Raw genomic sequence first — 19,078 nt, 5'->3', positions numbered from 1 at the left:
TTCGTATCGTTTTATTATTATTGTGCAGACAAAAGAATTCTATTTATAGTCGAGTAGTTAACTCACATATGAGTGACTTAACATGTTACATAATTTAAACTATAGACTAGAAAACATTGGAACAAACAACTCTTCACATTTGACATGAAACAGCTTTTAGATTGTAAATTAGAATCTTTGACAAATAAATAAAAGTTTGCAATGAGGCAGTCGACCTTGATATGAATATATAGCTTAAGTTACCGCGCTTAAGAGAGCTTTTTTTGGTTTTATTAAACGAAGTTAAGCGTATGCCACGGCATAGTAAATAAATGTTGTAGAATGACCATAGTTGTGCATGAATGTAGGGATAAGTATGTCAATTATGTGCGGATTGAAGTGAATTTTTTAATTGCAGACATTTCTCAGTAAATATTTAATTTAATTCATTAGATTTGAAAAGTTAATTGATTTTTATTAAATATCATTAAGATTTGAAACTAATTCAAAATGGCAAAAATGTGTAAATTTCATGTTTAGACTGGTTTAGAAAAAGCAGCAACGATGGGGCGATGCAGTAGTTCCCTAGAGACATGTAGACTGTGTTTATATCACATGGGTGTCGGATCTTGATTCGCTGGTCCGAATGATAGGTATACAAATATCACATTAATGGTGAACTCCACTAGAACTCTAAGATTAAGACTAAAATATTTGAATGTTCTTTTTAAAATATGAATTTTTATTACACGGATATACTTATAAATATATTGAACACGCTGTGTTAATTACGTTGAGTTAAGGGAGTGGACCAGAATTTTTGTTTTGACTTTATTGACTCATTCTTTGAGATTTTGTACCTGTTGAGATGTTGCAAGGATTATACCATGAATATACGTGGATGCTTAATTCAATAATCTACCACCTCCATTTTATGAGAGTAATAAGTGGTTTTAATGCTTTGGGAGACGTCTGCATTCTAGAGACAGGTTTCGTTTCAGTTATTACTATCGAATAATATGAAGAGTTGAATGTTGCTTGCCTTCACACTCTTTGCATCTTGAATAACTATTGCAGTAATGTAAATGTCAATGATTCTTCGTGCTTCTATCAAAGAAGATTTTAGTTGTTCCTGAAAATTGATGGCTTTTTGAAATATTTTGAAATTTTGATTGAATATTTGCTGATGACTTCAAAAGATGAAGTTTCGCTCTTCTTTTAGTTAGTACTGATGTTTGAAACTCATTAACATTTGTTAGTCCTTTTTGTAATTTTTCTATCATCAAGGAAGCTCCTTAGCTCTAGTTCTTGATAAGCTATTTTATATTCAATATCCTTCTATGACAAACTATATGCTTGTTATCTCAATGTTATCGCAATTAATGTTTTTGATATATTCCTTGCTGAATATTTCAACACTATGCCAGCTTCAGTTCAATGTTGTTGATGTTTGATCTTAATGCTACTAAACGTTGTTGCTTTAATATCCGTTTGATTTTTTTTTCAAATAATTCATTTCTCAATTCTATAGATTTATTTCAGCTTTTACAAATCAGCATTTTTTTCATTATACTTTTACATGAAGTTATTATCAATTGGTCATGCAAAACGTGTGGATCTTCGGTAAATACATGCTTATTGCTTAAAAGACTTAATTTCTGTGACTATTTTTGTGACTTTATCGAATTTTTTCACACAAATTAAAAACTTTTCTATATCAATTTAAGATCCAACACCCCTGTGATCAAGTGATCAAGAAAAACAACCAAAACAGTTATGAGACTGTATATAAATGAATATTAGTTTACAGCTGTTTTCAGCGCACAACATGTTTTTTAATCAAATTTAGAGAGAGAAATAAGAGAAACAACTTAGAATCTTTATTGAGTCTGTTTATATCTCAAACATTCTCTTTTATTAATGCTCAGTAAACTTAATCAATTTGTTTTTCTCTTCTCATTCTGTGATCGAATGCTGAATCAATTGGACTTAAGTTTGTGTCTTGGGCTGACTGTCTTAAGTCACTGACTTTCAATTCACTGATTTAGGCTTTCAATAGAGCTTAAAATTGTAAAAAAAACTTCAAGTTTAGAAATAGGTTAAAAAAGTGAAAAAAGGAACAAAAATGCATAAAAAATCATCAAAATTGTTCAGTAAGTATGAAATAAAAATTAAAAAAATCAATAAAATATAAAAGATTATTTCATATTCATGGAAGTTGCAAAAAATGTTTCAGCAGTCATACTAAATCTTAGCGCATTTTTTCAAAGTGTTTCAAATTCAGAACCAAAATTTTTCTTAAAATCCTACATAGTCTCGGTTTTATATTCAGCAATGATTTAATACCTCGACAATGGTTCAACAAAATGCTAAAAAGCCAACAATTCTTCTATCTTCATTTTAGGTTGCTGATTTGAGTCGTTGGATTTAGTTTAAGATTGTCAACATAGGCAAGCAAGTAGTGTGAATATAAACTCAGTGACTGGAACATTTTAAAAACTCCATATTGCTGCAAAGTAAATAATGTTTCGAGTATAACAACTCTAGAATCAGTCACAATAACTTCAGTTTCTGGAAGTCATGACAGTGGAAAATCAAATGCTGATGTCACTGGTTTTAACTTTAATTTCAAGATTTTTAACTATTTCCCACGAGGTTTAGAATCTTTTTTTAAAAATATTAAAGTGATTAGAATTGTATAAAGTAAATTAAAAGAGATCCATCAAGAAGATTTGAAGGCATTTCCTAATTTAGTTGAGCTACTTTTGTAATCTAATTCAATGTTAGTTCTCGAAGAAGGATTATTTGATTATAATCCAAATTTAGAACGGATTGATTTTAATGCCAACATAATAATCCATATTGGAACTGAAAATTTTGATCATTTAAGTAAATCCAGTTGAATTTGGTTAGGATAGAATGCATGCATTAACATGTATGCTTTCATTTCAGTGTCCTAAATTTAAGAAGTCATCCAGTCAGCAAAGACCCAATGCACAAATTCTGACTTTTCGTCATTCAAGGAAAACTTGAAAATCTTGAAAAAAGAGTCAAAAATATTAAATTCTTGGAAATTCACTGGAAAATTTCAAACTATTAAAAGATTTTCATTTATTATAAATTTTTCAAATTTCGTCCATTAAATTACAAACTTAATATTGTCATAAATCTCTAATCTGAGAATTTTATTCTTAAAAAGACATCAAATGTAGATACAAAAGTGAGTAACTTGACAGAATTAGTGACTAATGTCCATAAAAATGTAAATGACATAAAGTCAAATCAGGTTAACTTAGATAGATTTGGATCGACACTTAATGTCCTTAAAACAGGTCAAAATAGCATTAAAGAGTCAATTAATAATGTATGCACAAAAGCTTCCCTAGATCAGGTTCTATCAATTAAAAACAATTTGACATCAATCCTTAATTATCAAAGTTCAGCCTTAAATTAAACGAAAGTCCAGATTGCTAAATATTTTGAGGACAAGTTCACGTCACTGAGTGATAAGATTAAAAGATGACGATGAGACATTGAAGGGCAACTTAATGACTTATGAATGCACAGTTATTAGTTAAAATTGGGAAGGAACCGATCAGTTTAAACTATAAAATTACAATGGCATTTGATCATAAAATCAAGGAAATCCAAAAATCAGCTAAATTTGAGGGAATTTGAGAGAAAAATTTAAGGAAATTATTAGAGTAGAAATGACATAGATTGTAGGGATCTATAGAAGAGTCTGATGCCAATTTCGTCAAATTTCACTTGCCGTAAAGGAGTGTAAGTTACACGTGCAAGTTACACACATTCGCGGGGAGTGAAAATTGAAGGGATTAACATTAAACTTTAATTTAGATCTTAACAGTCCTTGTCACTGTTCCTCTAAGGTTTTCTTTAAATTTTTATCCAATATTTCCTCAAACTTCTTAATAAGCAGTTTTTTGATGTTATCATCAAGTGCTATTGTAATTTTGTAATTTATGTTGATCGGCTCTTGTCTAATTTTAGGTGATTTGTGTCGATTCTCTGTCAATTGGTTGCCCTTCAATCTTCGTGATATTTTAATCTTATCACCAAATGACGTGAACTTGTCCTCAAGAAATTCTTCTATCTAGCCTTTTATTTCATTCGAGGCTGAGCTTTGAGAATTAAGAGGTGATGTCAAGTTGTTTTTAATTGATAGAACCTGATCTAGGAATGCTTTTATGCATACATTATTAATGGACTCTACAATGCTATTTTGACTTGTTTTAACGACATTAAGTGTCGATCCAAATCTATTTAAGTTAACCTGATATGACTTTAGGTCATTTACATTTTTATGGACATTAGTCACTAATTCAGTCAAGTTACTCACTTTTGTATCTACATTTCATGTCTTTTTAAGAATAAAATTCTCAGATTAGAGATTTATGACAATATTAAGTTTGTAATTTAGTAGACGAAATTTGGAAAATTTATGATAAATGAAAATCTTTTAATAGTTTGAAATTTTTCAGTGAATTTCCAAGAATTTAATATTTTTGAATCTTTTTCAAGATTTTCAAGATTTTCTTTGATTGAGGAAAATTCAGAGTTTGTGCATTGAGCATTTACTGACTGGATATCTTATTCGACTTAGAACGCAAAAATGACAGCATATATGTTGATGCATGCATTCTATCCTAATCAAATTGAACTGGATTTACTTAAATGATTAAAATGTTTTGATTCAATATGGATTATTTTGTTGGCATTAAAATCAATTCGTTTTAAATTTGGATTATAATCAAATAATCCTTCTTCGAGAACTAACAGTGAATTAGATTATAAAAGTAGCTCAATTAAATTAGGAAATACCTTCAAATTTTTTTGGTAAACTTCTTTTAATTTACTTTATACGATTCTAATCACTTTAATATTTTTAAAAGAAGATTTTAAACCGCGTGGGAAATAGTTAAAAATCTTGAAATTATAGTTAAAACCAGTCACATCAGAATTTGGCTTTCCACTGTCGTGATTTCTACAAACTGAAGTTTTTGTAGCTGATTCTTGAGTTGTTATGCTCGGAACATTATTGACTTTGCAGGAATATGAAGTTTTTAGAATGTTCCAATCACCGAGTTCACAATCACACTGCTTGTTTGCCAATGCTGATAATCTTAAACTAACTCCAACAACCTAAAATGAAACAACAAGCTTGTTGTCGTGTTTGGTGACAAATATTTCATCATATTACTTAATCACTACGAATATGAATAATCTACAATATTTTTTTGAGATTTCTTTGATTTTTATTTCATACTTATAGAAGAATTTTCAACATTTTTGATGCTTTCTTGATCCTTTTTCGCTGTTTTCAATTTTTGCACAATTTATATAAAGAACTATCACAATTTTGACCAATTTAAAGGATATTCAGACTCCGAACTGATAAGAAAGTCCACCCAATATGCAAATTAACTCCAATTTGGTCAACAGTCGATCACAGAATGAGAAGAGAAAATTTAAAAATTTGATTAAGTCCACTGAGCATTAATGGGAGAGAATGTTCTGGAACGGAACAGATATGTGTGACTTAGTGAGGATTTTAAGTTACTCCTCATATTTTTCTCTCAAAAAATTTGATAAAGGAACACGTTTTGCAAAAACCCCGCTAATTTTTGCACTTGACTACATAAGGATTTAAAATGTCATAATATAACTAATCTCGATTCGTCATATTGGCAGGGATGAAGATAGAAGTTTTGATTAGAGGAGTAGTGAACGTGACTTAAAGTGTCTCAAATGCTCCGTCTCCTTTCTTCCCTCCTATTACGACTCTGATGAATTATCAAAAATTTTGGACTATTTTCATGATTTCGTTCAAAACTCAGACACTCATCTGAAATCGTACAATTTCTCTTTATAAACAAAAATCGTTACATTCTTACAAAAGTTGCAGAAAGTATAAATTTCTCAATTTTTGAAAGCATCTAAATGTCTTGGCTTCATTTGCTACAAATCGTACAAAATTCATGCAAAATAGAAAATAAATTTTGAACATGCAATTTCAAATTGTCAACGATCTTCTATTAATAGCTGTGGCTTTGTATGTTTCTCCATTTATATACAGTCTTTTAACGAATTGGACATTAAATTGTATTACTTCGCTCGACTGACTGTTTTTTTGTTGATCGCAATTGATAAGCCCCAAATTTGTATGAATAATTTCCAATTAGCGACAAAAACAAGCTCAGAAATCAGAATATTGTTTAAAGGTCGGTAATTTATTACGAAACGCTCTTATGGGAAAGAAAGTTGAGGGGTGTTGCCAGAAAGTTCACCATAGATTCATGATTTTTGCGTACCAAAACAAAATGACAATATTTATAAGTAAAAGCTTAGTTGAGTTAGTTTTCTTTTATTAAAAAACTGTTTAATAAAGCAATTAAAGGATTTTAATTTTTGTGATAAAGCAGCATTTTGGTTCGTCATTCGATGTGAAAACCACACGTATTGGAACAGTGCTCTGAAAAATAATAAAAAGATAAGAAATTTTATTACAATTTAATATTAAAAATTGTGACCAGTCGTCATATTTCTACATGTATTACTCAAAATGAATTCATATTCAATGTCTTTATAGAGTAATATAAAGGAGTTTATATAAACTACGAGCTAGATGTGGCTTTAATATGAATCACAATTGAAGTTTTGTGTCACTCTTTGAATAGAGTTGAAGATCATCAAAGTATCGAGCTCTGTCCAAAGAATTTACAAATTTTATCATTCATAAAAATTATTAAATTTGGTAGCGATAATCATAAGAGTTTATATAGATTTATATAGATTTATAAAGATAATTCATAAAATTAGTTTAATTAAATCTTCATCCACAACTACAAAATATGTGTATTAAGTAATTAAAATGAATTAAATAACCATATTTCATATCTGTTCTAATCATAGGCATACTAAAACCCTGTGCCGCACGAGACTCATTTTTAAATATGTTATCTCCCCTTGAAATTGAAGACCCAGTAAAAAATTATTTTCATTCTTTTGCCTTTTAAAAAGTGCTCAATTTATGATTAGTTCTTATTCCACTATATACTGCTGAGTAGGTTAGTCTGGCACACCTCTATCTGTTAAATAATCATTAGCCGCGAACTACCTTGGCGAAGCTTTGGATTTCAATGATATGTATATCTGAAATGTTATTTTTTCTATCTAATCTGATCATTAGCGTAGCCAGGGAGTGTTTTTGGATTCAAATCCACTCCATTTGTTTTTAAAATGAGGCTCTTTTATTTGGTCCAAAATAAGAAATAGCAGTCCTATAACACCTTGGTACTGAAACAGAAGAATGCTTAAAGCTAAGTGGCAACAACTTGGCGCAACTCATTTCAATGCATGTCTTAAGGTTTCCCGAAGTCTCGATTTTTTTGTTATCGAGATTGATAAATCTCGAAACTGGAACCGATAAATCTTAATCTCGTTCTTGAATATTCTATACCGTTCAATATTCTATACCGTGTAGACATCAAAAAGTTAGTTCTAACTATCATTTGGCCATTTACTTGTAACAACGTATTTTAGATCGGATATAAGCATTTGACAAACTTACTCTTGGATATGTTGGACTAACAGTAACTGCATATGAGTATGTATTTGAAACTCCATTTTTAATAGGACATGTCATGAAATTACATCCATTTGTGTCCATTCCAGGCCATGCTTTTTCACCAAAACTAATAGCATAAATTGTAGCTTTTGAATTGTCAGCATCATATCCAGGTGTAAAATCAACAACCATTGATGCATTAAATCCTCTTTTTAATCTACATTCTCTACCTGAACTAGCACCACATCCCTCAATTGCGACGCGATTTATTGTGCAACTTAAATCTACAAAAAATAAATCATAATGAATATTCTGTCGTAACTTGAAAGTCAAAGTTCAAAGTTCAATGAAATTTTCAAGAATGAATTTTTTTTTGTGCCTGCCTTGAATCATTGAACTTGATAATAATTACCATTATAAATATCCTTATCACCACATGAATGAAATTGAATGTCAGTCAAACTCACAACAGCCAAAAGTGAAAATAGAATTAAAATTGCCAATTTTCCTTTCATGATTCAAAGGTGGATTTTTGGATCTTTTTGTGACCAATTTTGAAATTAAACTAAAGTTGTTGCTCAGATTTTTAAAATAAATGAAATATTTAGACTACTGATAATGAAAAACATTGAAAAGTGACTACTGATAGGAGAGGAATAATAAACAAAAAAATTATGTTTTGAGAGATTTTTTTGCTAGAATTATCAGGCATATTGTGAGTCAGGGGTGTAGTTAGAGATGGAGAGAAGGGAAGGGGAGTTTAGTTGAATTTGGGAGAATTTTTGGGATTTTATTCGAAATTTTGAAGCAAATTGAAGAATTTCTTCAAAAATAATAGGAGCCTGACCTCAACCTTATCCCCACAGAGTGGTCACCTGACGATTTGCTATAAAAGGCAAACATATATCACATACAATATCTATGGAAAGACAAACAAATTTACCTTCGTATAGGCTATGCCTAGACAAAGTCAAAAGCTAGGCACCTATCCACAGACACCTATCTGACAATTCTGATACATCCTAACCCTTCTTCACCTCCTGTCCCCGATTCTTCTTCTCCCCTCTTCCTCGAAATGCGTCCCTGCTCTGAACTTGTACACACATATTCCCGTTTAAGTAATCAATATTTGAGAGATGCTCTGAACTAAGTTCATGACTAATCTGTTTATTTCAATATTTCTAGAATGATAGGGGTAGACATGCTGTCCGTAAAGTCACGACCAGCCACAATATTTTTATTAAAATTCATTATCAATTATTTGCTAGTTCCTATATTTACAAACATGTTTATCAACCTATTGAACAACTCTATACTTACGATTTCAAACCTAAAATCTTCAAAATTATCCATTAAGGCTCTTAAATCTAAAAATTATCTCCATCCATACACAAAAATCCAAAACATCTCAAATGTTATTCTTAAAACCTTTGTGAGGTTTTCTCTCTTTTATTTATTCATACTCAGCACATAACTCTCTTTTTTTTACAAAATCTTAAATTTGTTCACAAAACAGCATCGATTTTCCCCATTCTGTGTCATCAGCCAGCGTGTGTTGAAAACACCTCTTGGCTTCGAGAGTCCAATTTTTACATTAAAGATGTAGCTTTGTGTTTTGCCATTTTCAACGGGACACTTCATGTAATCGCATGCATTGCCATTCATTCCATCGAATGGAAGAGCTTGGTCGTTAATTAGTGCATATGCAAGAAGGGTTATGTTGCTTCCGTCGAAATTTGGTGTGAATTTGACATCCATGTGGTAGTCTTGACCGCGAATGAGTTCACATTTGTCTTTGTCTAAATCACATTCGTCGACTAAAACTTCACTGATGGAGCATGGGGTATCTATATGTAAAATAAATATTAGTAAGGAATTTAAGTCATTTGTTTAAAATTGATCAAAAATTAAACAATATGTTCAAAAACAAAATATTTCACAGTCTTGTCCTAATTTTCGAGAATTTGTAGCAAACGATAATTGGGGAAACTCTGCTATTGTCATGTTTAAGTATCGCAACCCCTAAATTCTGAACCTAGCAACAGGATCAGTAGCAACAGGAACTACTTTATAGTACCATACATTTTGCTCAAAAAATTCGTGGTCCACGCTGATCAAAAACCAATAAATACGAAGCCTAACAAAATAGATTTTAAAGCAGAATGGCCATATATACGCTTTTGTTACGATGCTTAGCTGCTGACATGGAGAGCATTTTGTAGCAACCTAGGCTCCAAGTTGGAGCATGATTCCAGTAAGTAAGTAAGTTAGCTGCCGACATCCGGTTGTAAAAATGTCGATATCCGGTTTATTGTTTAAACACTTCGCAACGAGGTCTTATTCTCGTGCAAGCTGAATATTGTAAAAGTTTGAATCCTTAAATTCAACTCTGCTCAAACACCACATTAGACGTAAGCTATGCCTTCGATAGGCTGTGGCTAGGCAAAAGCAAGATTTATTGCCCATTCACATGTATTGCCTGTGATAAAATTTTGGCTATTCTAGGAAATCTGTAGATGACAATTACACATGCATTGAAGAACTATAGAGATGTCTTAGCTTGGATAACCTTGTCATGGCTAGAAAATTACAATTAGAAAAATCACTGAAACAACAGATGAACAAATCATCTGGAAGGCCTAAAGATGCACCACAAATTTCAAATTTTGTCAAATTGAACCTCATTGTCATTGCTTTAGAAACAATTCTAGAATAATATGAACAAATTCACATTGTGACCTTTAATCACGTTTGCAGGTCACCTTCTTATTTTCTAGAAAATCAGTCATAATTTTTTTCAGAAATCAAATAAGCAGTAATAGTTCCATAAATTACCTTCAAATCCTTCCCCACAAGACTTTATGGGTATTTTAACATAATCACACAGGATCGCTGGCACCAGACACAAAATCAAAATAAAAACTTTCATATTTTAGATAGCAAAAAAACTGCAAAAAGAACTGTTTCAAGTTCAATATCTGAAAATTGACTGTGAGCTGTAATAAATTATTGATAAGACAACAGACATGAGAGAAACTCGAGACTCATTTTATGACAAAAAAATCATCTTTTTATTCATTCATCTCAAAGTTCTCAAAAAATCTTTTTTTTTTCGTTCTCGCTTTGGTAAAAAAAATGAAAAAAATTCTCTCGAATTTATTTGTAAAAAAAAAATCTCTAGAGTCGAAATTTCATCTATTTTAAAGCTAAATGTTATCAATATTACAATATAATTAAAAAATATTTAATTACTTTACATATGTGTGCATATTTATCAAATATATTGTTCATGTTCATGTGTGGATGATTAATTTACAAAAATCGTTTGATGTGCATAGAGACATAATTATTCAAACTATTATAATTATTATAGGACTAAGATTTAATATTAATTGAAATTTAATTTAATTATAATAATTTCGACATGAGAATGACTTTATTGACTGATGCATCTAAATATGCAGGAGTGTAACTATAATATTTTGTATGAATCGCAAAAATTTAGGGGTTTATGGAATTATTTTGACAAAAAAACCTAGCAAATTGAAGAATTTCCCCAAAAAGAGGGGTTTACCCCCATCTTCCCCTGAATACGTCCTTGCATGCAAGTATGTATGACTGATGTAACATTGTACATTCTTGTTAACAAGATTTCCATCATTGAAAATGTAATAAACTATATTTTGAAGTAGATTTGGATTTTGATGAAAATTTGATGAAAATGTTATTGGAAATGAAATTCAATAAGATATAGTAAATATTGATTTTGATAGTTTGATATAGAGATTTGCAATATTTTGTGGAAAACTGAATCGAAATTTTGTGATATGGGTTCGTTCGCGTATTATGTAACGTGAAAAAACGACATTTTAACTGGTCTTTCAGTAATAAAATTTCAACCACCCTCTAAGAGCGTTAAGTTATATGTAAGAACTCTCTTTCGCATTATTTCGTTAGTTTAAGTACAAAATTCATAAATTTTCTACTAAATTTCTAGCATTTTAAATTATTTGCAATTTTCTTTTATGATAATTAAGTCTAAAATGCCTGTATTTGCGCGATTATTGATAAGACTTCGGATAGATTTGGCTCATGTCTGTGGGTTCAAGCTTTTTTGAGTCACCACACACATTTGATGTGCATGCGAGGTGGTATACCGCAATACAAAGTTTGGACAACACCACTCAAAATAAACTGAAAAAGAGATGAGTCTTTGTTGGGGATCGAACTTATGTACTCACAAAAGACTAGGGTTTCCAGAATTCCCGTTCCCGTGAAATTTCGGGAATCGGGAACGGGAACGGGAATGGCCTTCGGGAACGGGAATATTCCCGGGTAATTTTTACTTCAAATTTTTGAAATCTTTTTTGAGAAAAATTGATAAAACTTGAATAAATATACAATGAATAATGTATATAAACACATTAGTTTTAAATTATTAATTAAAAGACATTTTTTCAGAAAAAAATTCTAAAAATTGAAAATTTTAAGTCAAAAAAAGTTTGGTTAAAATGTTTTTTATATGAAACGGGAATTCGGGAATATTCCCGTCAGATTTCGGGAATCGGGAACGGGAATTCCCGTTCCCGTTCCCGGGAATTCCCGGGAAAATTCCCGTTTTTGGAAACCCTAATTCCCACTAAATGAAATCTACTTTCATGTGGCTTCCAAACGTCTTCCACATAGTGCCTAGTTGGACCAAAATCTGCTAGATTTAGACATTAGCTAGCAATTAGCTTGCCTTAATCTAGTTAAAATGTATTTTTGTACACTCAGGGTGAAGGCTTCTATTTGATGTTAATATGATAGCTTTAAAGCAACCCTAAATGATCCATTTTGAAGCCTTCTTCATTTTATCACCCAGAATAATAGATCAAAATTCATTCCATAAAGATAAAGGATATTGCAATAATATTCAATGTCTATAAGTCATTCTTTGACTATAATATTTTATGAAGAACCCTTTTAAGAATCAATATTTCACAAAAGATGACAATTTCATTTGATATTTTAAGAATTTCAAAGCATTTTCATATCTTATTTTATGTAATTTAAGATTCAATAAAAATTTTTGTGCATTTATAAAAGATTTATGGTCGAGAAATTGATTTTGATATGATAATGTTGAAGATTTGGAAGTTGGAAATTGATATTACTGTAATTTATAAAATTCATCGAATATCAAGGCATCAAGTCATGTCCATCACTCTCAAGAATATCCAAAATTCATTAAAAATCAATATTTTTGGAACTGACCATCGTCATTTGATTCCAAAAATATTTGGAAATAGCTATAATCAATAATTAACATTAAATTAGCATGATAAGAATGAACATAAGAAATTTTAAGCTTAAAATGTGCAATTCTTATAATTTTTTTTCCATATCTTTCTGCATTGCACACTTCCGGCCTTAAAGTATTGAACTAAGTCAAAAACTAACCTTAAAATCTAAGTTTTTTTAATAAAATTATTGATAATTTATGCTAAGTACACAAAAAGTATCCAATAAAGCAACAGGCAGCACAGATTCTTTCTGTCCATTAATCATGTACACTTGCCACGTTTTATATACATTCATGTATCCTTTTCTAACTTTCTTACAACCCCTGATTTTCCACTTGCTGAATTATTTCACAACATAAAAAAAATGTATTAAAATTAATTATCGCATTACGTCCGTATCTTAAGGTTAAATACAGCATAATATCTCATACTTATGTTTAAAAATAGCAAAAGAGAAACGACTGCATTCATAATTTTTGATAAAGTCGTTTGCAGCTACGGAGAGCAGGTCACAATCAACAATTAAATTCAATTAAAATTAATGATGATTAAAGTAAAGTTAATTACGGTGTCGAGGAGAGAGACTTAGACAATGCAAAGTGTCTTATCTTTAACGAGAGAGATTTGTGCCTCTTGGAGTATTCTTAGACGTGGTCCGAGTGGTACGCCTAATTTCTGTAGACGCTCTTCACCAAGATATGGTAATTCAATCATTCCAACGCGTTCCTTTTCAAACAGTGCCGCATATTTCTAAAAGTAATTGAGAATTTTCATTATAAATATGAATAAATTGAGGAATAAGGGGAGGTTCGGAAGCTACGTAATTCTTAGGTCATTGGTGGACAACCTGTGAGACATTAAACAATTTTAAAATGCGATGAACAGTGTGCTGGATGTGGTTTCCGCTTTTGGGTACCGTAATGGTAATTTTGGACCATAAAAGCATGATATTAGCTTCTTAGGGTAATTTTCGACCAAAAACACATACAGCATACGGTACATTGCATTTTGAAATTGTTTGGTGGCACATAGGTTGCCCACCGCTGGCTTAGGGGGAGGAAAGGGGGTTTTGGTTCATTATTATGTTTCTAAGCATTACTATAGGGTGAGAGAGGTCTAAAGACACTATTTGTAGCATTACGTAATTCCCAAACATTCCACAAAATCCAATTTTCCTTACCTCATATCCCAATTTCTTCAAAAATAATCTCATCAATGGTGGATCCTCACCAAAGAATTTCGTTAGCTTCTTTACTCTCTTTGGGTTTGTTAAATTTGGTCCATCAACTGTATCATTATTCAAATTGTCAGCTGATTTGCTATGAAATTGCGACTGCTGTATACGAAAATTCATTTCCTGTCGAATTTGTTCAAGCTCTTGTGTAACAAGATGCTGTGATCTCATCTCACTGGATAGATGAGCCACACTTCTCGCAAGAGTTACTACGTGAGATTCGAGTCGTTGGAAGCGCTTGTTGATGCCCTGAAATTGAGGAATTTTGAATGATTATTTAGTTTGTAATTTGAGAATGTTAAGGTTAAGGATTCAAATTGCCATATCCCCCCCCCCCCCCTGAATACGCCCTTGTGCACCATACCCCATATCCACATTAATTCATCGCTAATGCTTCAAAATCATTATTAATTCCAAACACATTAACAACCTTCCCACTCGATAAATTCCATTAAAAACAATCACATACCTTAATGTCTCTAACCTTCCTCCTTTCATCAGTTCGTCGTCTATCTCTTATCGGTCGTCCACTAACAGAACTGCTTGGCAATGATGATAAACTACCCTGTCGTCGTCTCATATTTCTTAAATGTCCACCGCGTCCACCGAGCATTTTCAATACTTCAGTGTACATCGTCTCAAGGCCTTCAAGCTGTGATTTAATGTGTCTTAAACCTTGTGTATCTGTCTCCGAGTCACTAACTGATTGTCCAGCACCCCATGGTCCACCTAATAAAGAATCTAAATCGAGTGACCGCGTTGTTGTTGATGTTAAATCGTCGAGTCCAAATACTGTAAAGAAATTAATTGAAATGTTATTAATCTTGTCGGCAATATGCAGCAGTTACAACTTACAATGTCGCTTCATCATTGATTGTTCATGCTTTTTCGTTATTGATGATCGCATTTGTTCGCCGCGCTTTTGTACCAAAGAACCGGGTAAGCCACGTGATGGTCCAATTAATTTATTCTTTCCGGGTCGATTGTAACTGTCAGTTCCATACTCTGGCTTCTTCGATGTCTGTACAAACAAAAATGAAAAATTAAAATTCAAGACAAAAGAACAGTGGATATAAAGGGGGGAATTGAGAGAGATTTTCAGAACTGCGATAAGAAGAATTAAATTACCTGTGGTGCTGACTGTTTACTTGAAGTTCCACCTTTATTTGTAATTGTATTACTACTCGTCGTATGTTTATTAGTATCATTTGTATGCTGTACACTACCATCCGGTGAGGTCGGTGGCAATGGTGGTGATATTGACGATAAACTGCCGGATATTGTACTCTCCGGTCTTAAATTTAAATTTTGCATGCCAGGCTCAAGAATGTGTCGTAATTCAGCATCAACAATGTCAATCCATTCGCTGTCATTTGATTTGGGTCTTGATTGTGGTACGGGTGTATCAGAATGATCAGGACTAGTGTCATGCTGTGCTTTACGTCCACTCGAATATGCTGCTGAGCCACGACCAGAATCAACATTTGAACTATGATTTCCACTTTTATCGTAATCGGAACTTGCCGCAGATCCTGGTAATTTTCCATTATTTTGTCCTGATTGTTGATCAAGTGGTGAGATTTGTGAGGCTGATGATGTTGGTGTCGATGTCTCGAGTGGTTTCTTCATCTCGGGTTTTGGTGGATGTTCATAATTTGGTACTAATTTCTTTTGCTGTTGTGGCTGTTGCATTATTTGATTTGGTTTTGCTGGTGGAATTGGTGGAACTAACTTTTCACCTTTCTGACTTAAATGTAAATGATCTTGACTGAATGATGATCGAATATTTTCACGTTGTAGCCAATCAGATGGTGTTGTTGCTCCACTATTTCCATTATGATGTTGATGCTGATTAAGATCAACTTTTTGTGTCATGTAGACACCGTCTGGAATTTGACCATTCATGTGTTGCTGCTGTGGAGATTGTAAATGATGATAAGAATTTGATGGAACCTGTTGATGCTGATAATGTCCATTAGAGACAATTTGCTGTGATTGTGCTAGTGGCTGTGCCATCGAACTTCTCTTAATGTAATTCTGCTGTTGTTGATGAATAATTTGTTGTGCTGGCTGTTGCTGATTTGGTGGCCTCCACATCTTATTTCCAGCAAAGCCACCATCATCAGAGTCTGTAACATCAATATTAGCTAATGAACCCCGTCTATCATCCGTCTGATGTTCACGTAGTGGTAAATTTAACTGTGGCTGTGATGCCGCACGATGTTGATGAATAGATACTCGTGTAGCAACCATATGTGGATAAATTTGTTGCTGACTATTCATTTCAATTTGTTGTTGTGTAATTTGAACAGGTGAATCCCGCATAATTTGACGATTCCCGTTCCATGCCTGTGTCTGTTGCGATGATTGATGATGATTTTGACCATTCCATTGTTGCTGCTGTTGGGGTATTTGGATATGTTGCTGCATTAAATTATAGTAAGGCTGATTACCCATTTCTTCATTCTGATAATTTTGCGATAATTGATGTTGTTGTTGTATTGTTACATTATTAAGCTCTTCCGGTGTCATATCCGCTGTATCCTTTTTGAATTTTGATGAGATTAAATCTTTAAGTGTATGATATGTTTTGCTAACTGCATTCTTTGATTCCTTCCCATCTTTACCAACGCCCATTTCCCTTTCAGCTAATGCCGTTACATCTTCCGGTAATCTTGTTGGTGCTCTCGGAATTGCTCCGGTCATCATAGATATTTGACCTTTGTCATGATTTCCATTTTGTGAATTCTATTGCAGAAAGAAATTACAGATAATAAAAAAATTTATAAGATTAAGTTCAGCTCAATGACATTAAAATGTCTCATTAATCATTTAGCTCATGAGAAGAAAGAAGAAGAGTCAAAAAAAGACATAAAAGCCAGCGACATTTGAATTAAATCAACACAGCCAGCAACGAAGAAAAAAAAAATCTCAATTTCATATTAAAGTGAATGTGCTTATTATGCTCTCTTTCTATATAATAATTTCTTTAAATAGTCATTTTATGATCTCCTTCCTCTCTTGTTACGTTTTTTTTCACTTTTTCTTATTCAATTAATTTTACTTTCTGAGTTTAAATTATGTTGTCTTTGGGGTATGGGATAAATGATTTTTTAAGATGCTGAACATTTTCACAGGTTTTTTTTGGCTGATAGTAAGCATGGATTAGAGTGGAATTTGAGGTATCAAACAAGCCCTAACAGACTCATGATACAGATTATCACTGCATTACCTAAAAGCGGAGTCTTTTAGAAGTATTGAGACATTTGCAGGTAAATATGCTAATGCTAGAGTAAGGCCACTGTGGTCGAATGACTAAGCAATAGGCTGAGAATCTTCATTCGTCTCTATTGCGGGGATATGAGTTCGTTTCTTACCAGAGATTGAATGGCAAAGGCTTGAGTTCGATTATTTCCTGAAGTCTAGTAACTAAACAGCAGACAGAAATCTAAATACCTCATTTTCATGAGAACATGGGTTTGATTCCCACCAAAAGTCGGCCTCTTCTTAATCATTATCTATAGAATCACAGATCAAAAGATTTGGAACTGATCGAAAGCCAGCAAAATAGCCAGCTTTAAGCACAATCTAAGAGAATCAATGGATCATCTGTTTGACTAGCGAAGTAAGCAAGTAAGCTGATCGAAATGATCAAAATTAATCAAAATGTGTTGGCTTATCAGTTCCGCATAGTTGTGGATAGCTCATAAAATACTCATTACAATTGACTGTGCCTTTATACCTAGAAATAGATTCTCAAACTCAATTTTTAATCCCTTTTATGTCTCTAATCCTAGCTAAGTCCTACATGATATATGTAGTCTACACATGGTTTAGTCCTAACGAATCGTCTCTCATTGATATTCATTCTATATATGCACCTACATGACAGCACTGATTCTTAACAAGGAAGCAATAAACGTTTTTATGGAATTCGCAGAACTTTATTTTTCCAGACAGTAAGTCCCCATCAAAAAAAATTATGCATACCACTCAATATGAACATCCTTTTGTTGACATTCCCAACAAAAAAATATTCCAACACCTTAACATCCTGAATAAATTCATTATAAATTCCATTAACGACACCATTATATTCAACAATCCTTTAATACCCATTTCCACATCAAACTGCATAATAAATGCGTCTCATGTCACCTGTCATCAACTACAACATCAATACTCATTTCTCATCACAACATGTTCAGGAACAAGCAGTATATATGCAATAATGTTGTAAAGACATAGACAATGTAAGAAGATGGATAGAAATAAAAATGACTAATAAAAAAAAAAGGGACTTTAAATGACACGGTCAACATATTGTAATCTGAGATCATGTGAGTGGATCTATTTACTTTACAGGCAGAACGTACACAAAAGGAGTATAAAAAAAAGAGAAAATAAAATATAAAAAAAAAGTTACATCCGCAAAAATAATACCTCAAACAGAAGAAAATTGAAATTGAATATTCCATCCAGCACACACAAAAAAAAAAGTCAGAGATTACTTTATAGTTTTAACAAACAAAACAGCATAAAAAAGAGATTTTTTTTTGTTGTGTGAGAAGCCTTTGTTTCCCATGAACATTCCAAGTCGAGTAAAAAAGGTGTTTAATGCAGAAATTATTTCGGAAACTTTTTATTCAAGACTGAATGTGAAATGAAGAAGAAATGTTAAGCTAGAGAAAGAAGTTCCAACTAATTATGAATGTTTAGCGTTTTGCTCAATGACATTGCAAATTTGTTTAAATTAATTTGCTACGAAAAAGAGAATTTATTGCGGTTTTTTGTCTGTAGAGATGCTCAACAATACCTTTTACGTATTAATTAAGAGTTTGTGGTTTTGCGCAAAGAAAAATTATTAGTTCCACCTTCGTCTAGACCATTTTTGATGGAATTTATATTTTTGATGAACAGCAGGAATAATTAATAAGATATTTAATCGAAAAAAATTTCATCTAGTGTGGTTTCGACTGAAAAATGAGGTGG

The 19,078-nt window shown here is 32.1% G+C and overlaps 2 protein-coding genes and 1 long non-coding RNA gene across 4 annotated transcripts in view; all 3 read right to left on the bottom strand.

Moving 5' to 3' along the window:
* Positions 1-700: 700 nt before the first annotated feature.
* LOC139098862 (uncharacterized) lies at positions 701-5,791 on the bottom strand. The gene is made up of 2 exons (XR_011545235.1): positions 5,286-5,791; positions 701-2,040 (listed from the first exon to the last, which is right to left on the bottom strand). It is a non-coding gene; the product is annotated as an uncharacterized lncRNA (long non-coding RNA).
* Positions 5,792-6,329: 538 nt separating this feature from the next.
* On the bottom strand, positions 6,330-8,190 carry LOC139098672 (mite group 2 allergen Tyr p 2-like). Its single transcript, XM_070650932.1, has 3 exons — positions 7,980-8,190; positions 7,571-7,851; positions 6,330-6,472 (listed from the first exon to the last, which is right to left on the bottom strand). Exons 1-3 carry the CDS (start codon positions 8,080-8,082, stop codon positions 6,392-6,394), a joined length of 465 nt encoding a protein of 154 aa, XP_070507033.1. The 5' UTR covers positions 8,083-8,190; the 3' UTR covers positions 6,330-6,391.
* A 2,644-nt stretch (positions 8,191-10,834) lies between these two features.
* Positions 10,835-19,078, bottom strand: part of LOC139098753 (probable basic-leucine zipper transcription factor Q) — a 90,925-nt gene continuing 82,681 nt past the window's right edge. For both annotated transcript variants that reach the window (XM_070651042.1, XM_070651051.1), the window contains 5 exons: positions 15,215-16,834; positions 14,942-15,107; positions 14,556-14,878; positions 14,033-14,335; positions 10,835-13,602 (listed from right to left, as the gene is read on the bottom strand). In XM_070651042.1, coding sequence (XP_070507143.1) covers positions 13,438-13,602; positions 14,033-14,335; positions 14,556-14,878; positions 14,942-15,107; positions 15,215-16,834 — 2,577 coding nt within the window. In that variant the 3' untranslated portion in view covers positions 10,835-13,437. The remainder of the gene's footprint in view (positions 13,603-14,032; positions 14,336-14,555; positions 14,879-14,941; positions 15,108-15,214; positions 16,835-19,078) is intronic.

This window comes from Chironomus tepperi, unplaced genomic scaffold, assembly GCF_022539635.2.
Source record: "Chironomus tepperi strain 1889 unplaced genomic scaffold, CSIRO-AGI_Ctep_v1 contig_37, whole genome shotgun sequence".
Lineage (NCBI taxonomy): Eukaryota > Metazoa > Arthropoda > Insecta > Diptera > Chironomidae > Chironomus > Chironomus tepperi.
The sequence above is the reverse complement of the archived record's forward strand: the minus strand, read 5'-3'. Positions and strand labels throughout refer to the sequence as shown.

Bases quoted from the DNA above. Each gene is read 5' to 3' on its own strand.
- LOC139098672 (XM_070650932.1), bottom strand. From the start codon at position 8,082: ATGAAAGGAAAATTGGCAATTTTAATTCTATTTTCACTTTTGGCTGTT. The intron at 7,852-7,979 runs GTAATTATTATC...TATTTTTTGTAG, and splicing joins TGATAAGGATATTTATAATG to ATTTAAGTTGCACAATAAAT. The intron at 6,473-7,570 runs GTAAGTTTGTCA...ATTATTTTTCAG, and splicing joins TTAGTCCAACATATCCAAGA to AGCACTGTTCCAATACGTGT.